Here is a 10,396-nt window from a genome sequence, read left to right as displayed (position 1 = left end):
ATTAAGTCCTTACCTTTTAAATTTACATGGACACTAAAAGGAATTAAAAATAGTATGCATGGGAATTAAAAAGGATAATTTTTAAATATAAGAATTAAAAGGTAAAATCTGTATAAATATAAGTGAGTAATTAAATCTTATTTCTTTAACTATTTCCCTTGATCCAATGCTTGATAAAATAAGGCGTTTTCTGTATGTAGCAACGCAAACAATTATCGTAGCACGTTTCTAACAACTATTGGGCCTTCATGGAACCTTCAGTGGCACAGCCCTGTAACTCAAACATTATGCTTAACAACCGTAGACTCCAACATCATTAACCATTCCAAAAACGCCACTTTTCTTATCTTCAGAGTTCAGTTAAGCATTTACTCCTATTGGGTCATCTCTCTTCTCTCTCCTATTCATTTTCTCAGTAATTTAACTCGTGTCTTGTCTCTTTGCTTCAAAGTTAACTAAAGTGTAACACGAGTTGCAACTTGCAACAAGAAAATATACACTTGTGGACCCATCACTGTTTCATATAGTATAATATTTTCTTCTATAAGTCGGGCTTTAATCTTTGTTGCTTTTGATAAAGATTTTTTATTTTTTCTTTGATCTAACTAACAGGATGGTCAAGTCATGTTGCGTTATGTGCTTGTGTTTGATCTTACTTCACATTTTCCTGCGCTTTGTGCCAATACAGTCAGCACCTGAAAGTGCCATTGTGACACAGATTCCTGGCTTCAGTGGCACTCTACCTTCCAAGCACTATGCTGGGTACTTTTTTTTTTTTGTGTTTATTGAACTGTTTTCCCTTTGAGAAATTTAGTGAAGTTGCATTATTTTGGGTTGTTGAAGGTATGTGACGGTGGATAAGAGTCATGGGAGGAACTTGTACTACTATTTTGTTGAATCAGAGGGTAAACCTTCCGAGGACCCTGTGGTTCTGTGGCTTAATGGGGGACCTGGCTGCTCTAGCTTCGATGGATTCATATATGAGCATGGTAATTAATTGGTCACTTTGAACCCTACCCTTTCTGTTCTTTCGATATATTTTAGCATAAACATTAGGAATTGTGAATCACAAATGGTTTGCAATTGCTCAGTCTATATTGTTTTCTTAATACCAAAAGGTGTTTTATATAGCGGAAGGATAAATTATTAAGTGATCCTGGTGGTCCTTGCTAATCTTTGCATGACACATAATCTAGTGTTATTAATTCGTCTCATAAATTGTAAAATTTGAATGTGTTATATGGACATTAGTTGGGACCATAAACAGGTAATGGTGCAGTATCACCTAATAATTTCTCCTAACGAAATAGTGAAAGGGGTTAGTTCCCAAAATGTGGCAAACCAAGGTTTGAATCCCTACTAAGAGAGCGTATCAACATTTAGTGTCTGATTGTGCCTCTAACAGTATTGTATTTGAAAGAGGATACCTGTAGATAACAAAAAAAAGTGTTTTTTTAATGACTATCTTGTTCTCAATATACCTTCTAAGTAGATTTGATGACTGTTCTAATAGACTTTCAGCTGAAAATGATTCTGATTGTAGCATTTGTTGACCCTGAGTTTAATTTATAAATCATGTGGATATTGATGTGTTTCAGGTCCTTTTAATTTTGAGGCAGCAAAGACAAGGGGGGGTCTTCCCACACTGCACCTCAATCCATACAGCTGGTCAAAGGTCAACTTTTTAAACTGTTGAATTTAGAAGGGGAAGGATGGTTTCTTGTGTTATAGTTATGTTTTGGGTTGAGTGTCCGTGTAATTCATCAATCAATCATTGGTTCTGTTTTCTTGCGATCAATTTGTATGTGATTCTGTTTTGCATTATAGGTTTCCAGTGTTATATATTTGGATTCTCCTGCTGGTGTGGGGTTTTCATACTCAGAGAATAAAACTGATTACATAACTGGAGACATAAAGACTGCCACTGATTCTCATGCCTTTCTCCTTAAGGTAATTAAGGAAAGAACTGGGAGATTTTGAGAAAATATTTGATTCAAGAAGTTTGTGTTCTGCTCAAAGTTCTTACATATCTACCTTTTTTTTTTGTTTTAACAAATCAGTGGTTTGAACTATACCCCGAGTTCCTTTCCAACCCGTTCTTCATTGCTGGAGAGTCATATGCAGGAGTTTATGTGCCTACTCTCGCTTCTGAAGTAGTGAAAGGTAGTAGTAAGTTGTGTACTTAAAGTGTTGAATGTTAGAATCAGAAATATGATGCAGTTTCATGATCTTCCACAGGAATTGATGCCGGGGTGGAGCCCAAACTGAATTTCAAGGTCTTTATGTTTAACTTTAAGTTATCAGTTTATGTTTTCAAACCTGTGGCTGCAATCTGATGGTCATTGTGTGCAGGGTTACATGGTTGGAAATGGTGTCACAGATGAACAAATTGATGGCAATGCTCTTGTTCCATTTGTACATGGGATGGGACTTATCCCAGATGAACTGTTTGAGGTGAAAATTAACCCCTCATTATAGAAGGTCACCCAGTGACTCATCATTATTTCATCATCTTAATAGACCACCAAATTAATTGCTTGGTCTTTGTTTTATAAAATATGTAAAATAGTTTTCACTTTCTGCTGTATCCAGATCATTTTAAAGTTTTTTAGTCATATTTTGCGCTTTTGCCGATAATCTAATTTTCATTTTCTCTGATTGTAGTTGTCTTATTCAGAGATTGATTTGTTATGTACTACTTCTAGTCCTTTTTATAAGAAACCAGTGATAATGTATTTTACACTATAACTTGTTTGTTATAAAAAGGACCAGAGGTAATACTTAACTTGAAACAACTTATTTTCTTTCTAGCATTATTTATGTTATAATGAGGCAATCTGCCAATTTAGATGGGTCATAGAAATAGAACCACTAATGTTTTTTTGGATGAAATTTCTGATTATAATACAATCTTAGAATTTGGGCTTAGGACACAAAATTAACATGTAAAGAGAGGATTGTCCAAGTCTTATAAGCACTACTTAGGCAATATGACTTGACAACATGGGACTAAACACTCCCCCCACCACACACACACCCAACACAATGAAGGTGCTGGAGATTGCAAAGAAGGCAGACCAAAGAAGGTGTAATTGAGGCTGATTAGGAATTATTGCAATTAAAGTGGCTTTCCGACAATAAGTTTAGGATACTATTTGATACCATCTTAGAATTTGAACTTAGAGTCTAACTTAACACCCAAAATCCAACTTGTAAGGTGAAAACTGCCCTAGCCTTATAAGCATTACTTAGGAACCACTTGACAATGTGGGACTAAGCACACTCCCTCCCACCCGGCCAGCACAATGAAGGTACTGGAGACTGCAATGAATGCAAACCAAAAAGACAACAATTAAGACGGGTTATGGGTGATTGCAATTAAGGAAACATTCCTACATTTGACCATATGTATTATATTTTTTAGTATAAAAGCAATATGCACTATTTAAGAGCAAGTCTGGAACTTTATTTTTGTTTTTAACTTGAGTGTTTTTTGTTTGAAAGCATGCTATGCTTTGTTTTCTTCTAAATATGTTTCATGTAATCAGTGATACTTGCTGCTGCAGGAGGTTAACCGTGAGTGCAATGGGAATTTTTATGATCCAACAAGTGCTAATTGTTCTAGCAAGCTTTCAAAAGTTGATGAGGTGATTTAACTATAACATTACTGGCAACAAATGTGCTTAAGTGAATTTGGAACTAATTGATGATTCTTGCTGTTTTTTAGTTGGTTGATGAGATAAACATATATAACATTCTAGAACCATGCTATCACGGCACAGAAGCAGAGAAGATTACAGAATCCTATATTAGGATGCCATCTACCTTCCGGAAGTTGGGTGAGACCGAAAGACCTTTTCCTGTGAGGAAAAGAATGTTCGGTCGTGCTTGGCCCCTAAGAGCTCCTGTGAGAGATGGAATTGTACCAACTTGGCCACAACTGATGAATAGTAAATCTGCTCCACCATGCACGGTATGTTGCATCACTACTATCTAATCAATCTATTTTTACCATTTAAAATCTACTTCCTAGCTATCTATTGGTTTTAATTGCTTGGTTATTGCATAAAGTTAATGTCTACTTGTATACACCTCATAACTATTGATTCCTTATTGCCAAAAACGAAAGAGAACTTGTAATTATTTCATGTTGAGTAAAACAACAAATGCTGACGGCTAAATTTGAAAGTGATGAAAATAGTTCTGAAAAAGAAAATATGTTTTCTGTGACACCCTCTACCCCGACATATAAATAAATAAAATATATAAAAAATATCGGTAACCAAATTCACACGGGTAAAAGGTTCACATTCACTTCACTATTATCAATTAAAACTTATTAAAAATATATTCGGCTCGAAACAAGGCCGTCAAAATTTACAAAAATATTTTGTTAAATCAGTGAGATAAAATAAAATAGACTAACATTATGCAATTAATATAAAACTTATGCCCCACTGTCACATCCTATCAGAGCATTGTGTCCCGACGTCCTTCAACACAAGGTTCCTTTAAGCACTTCACTTAGTCGTCTGCTCCTCCGAACACAAGGTTCAAGATCATCACATGATCCAAACACAAACAACAAACTGGGAGTGAATTATCACATTCCTAACTACTAGAGAGAAACAAAACAACATATAGTAGCCAAATACAATTTACTTAGCATATCTCACATTATTTCATCACTTTGTCATTCAAAATTCACTTTTCAATCATCAATCACACCTTTCAATCATCAATCGCAATACACAAGAATCACACACTCCGATCAAGATATAATAACACATCAATTTCATAATGAACAATTAGCAAGCGCATGAGACAGTTATGCTAAGCCTCAAGCCTATATGCAATGTGGTACCATGTCAGTGAAAAACCACCCTGGGGCGCTTAGGAGTACATAACAAGACACACCACACAATGGATTTGTCAGGTCACTCTCACTAAGTAAGATCATAGGGAGACCAGTCAGGGTTACAATGTTTTGCGAGAATGCTCCAACCATATGGGATCAGCATAGGCTTAAAGGAGCACTCAAATCCGGTGACCCCCAAGGCCTACACTCCGAATAGTCCGTTAGGGCTTCTCCCTCCTGATTCAAGTCCAACCCCTAAAATCATTTTAGCACACAAACACTGCTAGTGAATTATACAATACTCACAATCTCACACTCGTGTCTTAAACACGTACAACATATTGCGCTACAATTTAACACTGGTTCCTAAATAGGAACCTACACTTTCTCTTTAACACTGTGCATTTACACTTTTCTCAGAATAACACTGGTCGGGTTATTGTACAATTCACAGCTTACACAAATAATGTCACATCAAGAGTTAATCACACACTTATTCACAATCAAAACTCATTCACAATTTCACATCTCATAATGTCACAATCCACCATCACATGTTTTCACGTATCTCACAATTCAACACCTGTTTTACTTTACACTTTTACTCAATCTCAATAACAATATTATAATCTCAAAGCAACATATTATTCCACAATTCATCACATATTTCATTTATAAGCACTGCTCATGAATTATACAATACCACGACCTCACACTCATGTTTCAAACATGTTTAACACAATTGCGCTATGATTTAACACTAGTTCCCAACTAGGAACCTACACTTTCTCTTTAACATTGCGCATAAACACTGGTCGGGTTATTGTATAATTCATAGCTCACGATATAATTAATGTAACATCAAGTGTTAAACACATTCACTTATTCACAATCGAATATCATGTTCACACTTTAACATCTCATAACATCACATCAAACATCTCATAACATTCCCAATGATATTCATAAGGTACAACATACACATGTTCATGAAATTTAACCATAATATTCTCAAACTCCAACACTTAATAATTTTTGGAATCATACTATAACACTCTACAATATTACTTACATAAATTATTAATGTAAATAACTACTTCTATATATATAAACTAGCATACATCATATTAAATCACAAATTTCAAAGTAAGCTTTCAATGCACAAATTCTAAATAATTATATGAACACTTTGGTCAGTTTCAATTATGATATTAATTTTTTAAATTATATATAAAAACCTAAACAACAAGAAAAAGAGAAAATACAAAATCAATATCTCTCTCTAAATTTCTCCTTACTTTATTTCATCAATTCATATTAATTAGAAAAAGTACTCAATTTATAGGGTTCACGCTCAACACAATAGCATATCAATTTCACAACAATTGGTTTGTCAAACATATATAATTCACTGTAATAATCATAAGGATAAAATGAAATTGCAAAAACACCCCAAAATCCATTCCAATTGATATCTCTAAGGATCCCTACACATGTTCTCACTAGTTCCCAATTGTGAATAACCCATCCCTTATCTTTAAGCGGGCTCACGTATCTTCTGCCAGCGATATCAGCATCTCTAGCGGTTCCCTGAGATTCCTCCAATTTTTTTTCCTCTAACTGCTCCGATAGAGTTCCCAAACGTCAAAGAGACAGAGAAGGGATTGAAGCCTCCACATGTCTTCATGTGATTTATTTTTCTCCCTCCACAAATATTATCTCGCAAATCCCAACAGTGAAAGCGTGAGGATTGAATTTCTAACAACATATCCAAATTTCATGAAAATCCAACGGTTAACGAAACAGGGATCGTAGTTTTACTGAGAAAGCTCTGGGTTTTTGCGGGAAAGGAAAATGCTACAATGCGAGGGGTATTTCACTTAGCTCGGACATAATATCGAAATTCTCAACGGTGGGAATTCTTGGAATTGTGTTGCGAACGTGGTGCTCAAACTTCACGATGATCCAACGGTGAATGAGTCTGAGATCGTCATTTTTCTGAAAAAGGTTAGGTGGCCTATGGGAAAAAGAGAGGGTTTTGGGAGAAGAGAAAAAAAAACGAAATTATGAGGCAGAGGAGGCTGAGGAGTCAGTCTGAAAACGGACCTAGCATGTTGCTATTTATAGTTAGGGGCATTTACGACCTATTATTTACTCTATTTATTTATTTATTATTTATTATTTTATAAAAACAAACTTTATTTTATTTTCTATCAAAAAAATAAATAAAATACCCTTTTTATTTTCTCTCAAATCATTATTTTAATTAATAATTATATCTCCTTATTTATTTATTTATAAAATCTCGTCATTTTTTAAAAATTCTATTTATTTATAAATAACAATCATTTTTAATCTAGTTTACAAAAATTAGGATGCTACACTTTCTATCTTGTTCTAAACCTAATATATTTGAAATAGTGCTTGTTTCTCAATTCGGATCAGAAATAACCACGATATTTGAAAGATATCTAAAAAATAAAATAATATGCCTGAAGCTAATGGCTCAAAATTGTATCCTCAGAAAACTATGCTTTAGCTTCTAATAACAGTGCTTTAAAAGTCCTTATTGTTGAGGGATTTTAAGTTCTAGTTCATTGCCTACTAACATTAAATTGAAGTTATTATATGAATTTGATTCTTGCCATTTATTATACTTTAGTTTAGAAGAACTAGCTTTTGTGACAAATATTTCCCAATTGAAGGGACAATATTTTCTTCAGTCTGTCTTATGCTATCATATCTACTTTGATCAAAATGTTGCTGGGCTTCTATATTCATGTTATAACTGTCATCATTTTTATTGTTGATATTATTGTATTACCTTTTCATTGGATGTTCGACAAGTAACTGGATGTAATATTATCTGTAGGACGATGAGGTTGCAAATTCATGGTTAAACAATGAAGCAGTCAGGACAGCAATTCATACTGCACAGGTAAGGTTTCTAGTAAGATTCCTGTACTTTGGATATAAAAACACTAAATTGTGATCTTTCTGATGAAACAGAAAAGTGTGGTCAGTAGTTGGGATTTATGCACTGACAGAATTTACTTCGATCATGATGCTGGGAGCATGATCAAGTACCACAAGAACTTAACTTCCAAAGGTTATCGTGCACTTATATTCAGGTGAATTTCCATATAGCAGTTTCTTATACTTTTGGTAACCAAAAATATTTTATTGCAATACATTTAGGTGCAATTCACTGTTCTAGTTGATTGAATTGAAACAGAAAGAAAAGTGGGATAATTTTTCACCTTTTCTTTTTATTTAAGAATGCAGATTTACCAATTTTTCAATTGATGCAATTGTTCTTGATGTTTTCTGCCAATGGTGAATACTGAAAAAAATACAAATGTGAACATGTTTTAACATAGCTACAGGAGAGTGTTAAATCACTATTTATTTATTATTTAATCAATTGGAATCTTTCAGCCGGTTTGCTTCTATGTTGTTTCACCATGCTATATGTTTGTTCCATTAATTGTTTTCCTCTCTTGTCTTTTGATTCATCTATACATGAAAAATTTAGGTTTGTGCCATCGACTATGTCAAAAGTACTTTGTTAGATTCTTTAACATTTTGGATTTCATTGCCATTGCAAAAGTGCAGGATTCAAGTGTATTTAAGGGTTTGAAAATGTAGAAAGAGAACTGCATTAAAGGGTAGTATTATACTAATATTTTGTTATATTTCTTCCATGTTGAGAAAATAGGGTCTGAAAAGGTAGAAAGAAAACTACAAAAGACATGTCAATAAAACTGAAAGGCTCTCAAACGTTACGAGACTGACTGACTATGACTACATAATGACATTGCTAGTAACTATTTTCTTAATTTGATAAGATTTAATAGTTCTTTGCATGGCTTCTTATTGTCTCTGTTATCTTTGATAATTGCTTCAGGTAATGCATCCTCTCTTCTAGTTTTAAACGATAGAAAACTAAAAATGTTTCATGTTTCTGGCAGCGGCGATCATGACATGTGTGTTCCATACACGGGGAGTCAAGTGTGGACGAGATCAGTTGGATACAAGATTGTTGATGAATGGAGGCCTTGGTCATCCAATGGTCAAGTTGCTGGGTACTTTCTATTTCCATTTCCCTGTTATCTTATCCCTACTTAGCGAATCTTAAATTTTTTTAAAGAGAGTTAATTTGGAAGGATCTTGTTTGAAAGCCTTTAGTTGTTTCCGAAGTAGTTTATAAGTCAAAATTTTCGTTAACTATCTACACCTTGTATTATGATGCATGCTAGCAGAACACATTTTCTGGTATTTGATCTATAAAGATACATGTGTTCTAGTATTGATCCTTCTTGGGAATAGGAGTTTTAACTTCAAGATTGCAAGCTGTTACCAAAATATGTCCCATAAATGTTTTTTTACAATGTAAATTGTAATAAAGACCAATCTTTTATTGACTTGAAATTTAATTGTTAATCTTTATCTGTTGCAGGTATACACAAGGATACGACAAAAATCTTACTTTTCTGACCGTAAAGGTTTGTATATACATATAGCATATCAAATAAGAGAATTAGAGGTAAAAAGAGGTAACATTGACCATTCATTCTTATGGTCCAGATGACCTATGTCACCTCTTACCTGATGTTCTTCCTTATGGAGGATATATCAAGTGAGAATTGTTCTCACTTATTATCACAAGAACAATAAATTTTAACCATACAGCTATACCTAGATGATCAATATTAAAAGTTTTATTCAATTTTAATGTTGACCATCTATTCTGGTTGTTTTGGATTTGGATAGGTCATACATTATGTGTGTATTTTAATTTTGACCATCAATTTTAATTCTTACTATTTATTGTAAGTGTGTATATATACAAATTTCTTAACAACTCATGATTGGGTGGAATTTATATAGATCTCATTAAGTAATAAACATAGGATTCATTAAAACACATCAATTCTTTGCCAAAAAAAAAACCATCAGTCATGTGACCTTTTTAAGTAGTTGTGCGACTTTAAGGACAACCTTTAAATTACCTTATAATTATATTGTTGATTGAGTTGGTGTTGATACTATATGATTAAATTTGGTACAGGGATCTGGGCATACTGTTCCGGAATATAAACCACGAGAGGCATTGGACTTTTACAAACGCTTTCTCGCTGGATTGCCAATATGATATAGAGGAAAAGAGAAGATGGAGTAACACTGCTTCTTATTTTGTTTGTACTTTGTTAATAATAATGATTTAAGGATGTATGAAGACACATTTTATATTTGTGTTCTATGTTTACCTTATTAATTTATTACCATATTAATATTAAACTAGATGTCAACCTAGTTTGCACTTGGCCGGCCTTTCAACAAGATCTCAGTTAGATTATGTGTTTTTCAAATATTATAACATAAACAACATCTTTAACATACCAAACAACCCAGATCATCCTCATACATGCATATAAAATGTATTCCCAACATCAAAATCATCCCAACAATAGAGAATCATGTCAAGCTTTCATTTTTCATCATACTCACTCAGTTTAAAAACCCAAAGTTCCATGC

General features: G+C 33.6%; 1 protein-coding gene across 3 annotated transcripts; it reads left to right on the top strand.

Moving 5' to 3' along the window:
• The first annotated feature begins 227 nt into the window (after positions 1-227).
• LOC114391154 (serine carboxypeptidase-like 20) lies at positions 228-10,183 on the top strand. Of its 3 annotated transcripts, none has more exons than XM_028352161.1 (15): positions 228-359; positions 613-762; positions 844-989; positions 1,599-1,675; positions 1,828-1,950; positions 2,061-2,163; positions 2,239-2,276; positions 2,353-2,454; positions 3,567-3,647; positions 3,728-3,973; positions 7,731-7,796; positions 7,868-7,989; positions 8,830-8,943; positions 9,318-9,363; positions 9,930-10,183. In XM_028352161.1, the coding sequence occupies exons 2-15, from the start codon at positions 614-616 to the stop codon at positions 10,011-10,013; spliced, it is 1,497 nt and encodes a 498-aa protein (XP_028207962.1). In that variant the 5' UTR covers positions 228-359; position 613; the 3' UTR covers positions 10,014-10,183. The 3 variants fall into 3 exon arrangements, with proteins under 3 accessions (XP_028207962.1, XP_028207963.1, XP_028207960.1); XM_028352162.1 differs by having other exon boundaries at positions 351-415; XM_028352159.1 differs by lacking the exon at positions 228-359 and adding an exon at positions 364-381.
• Positions 10,184-10,396: the final 213 nt, after the last annotated feature.

The sequence above is a fragment of the Glycine soja genome, chromosome 16, assembly GCF_004193775.1.
Source record: "Glycine soja cultivar W05 chromosome 16, ASM419377v2, whole genome shotgun sequence".
In the NCBI taxonomy this organism is placed as follows: Eukaryota; Viridiplantae; Streptophyta; class Magnoliopsida; order Fabales; family Fabaceae; genus Glycine; species Glycine soja.
Note: the sequence above shows the minus strand (reverse complement) of the source record. Positions and strands in the feature narration are given on the sequence as shown.

What these genes read in the sequence shown, in the direction of transcription:
- LOC114391154 (XM_028352161.1), top strand. Translation starts at nt 614, where the DNA reads ATGGTCAAGTCATGTTGCGTTATGTGCTTGTGTTTGATCTTACTTCAC. An exon ending in CTCATGCCTTTCTCCTTAAG is followed by an intron (nt 1,951 to 2,060) that starts GTAATTAAGGAA and finishes TTAACAAATCAG; the next exon opens with TGGTTTGAACTATACCCCGA. An exon ending in TATCGTGCACTTATATTCAG is followed by an intron (nt 7,990 to 8,829) that starts GTGAATTTCCAT and finishes TGTTTCTGGCAG; the next exon opens with CGGCGATCATGACATGTGTG.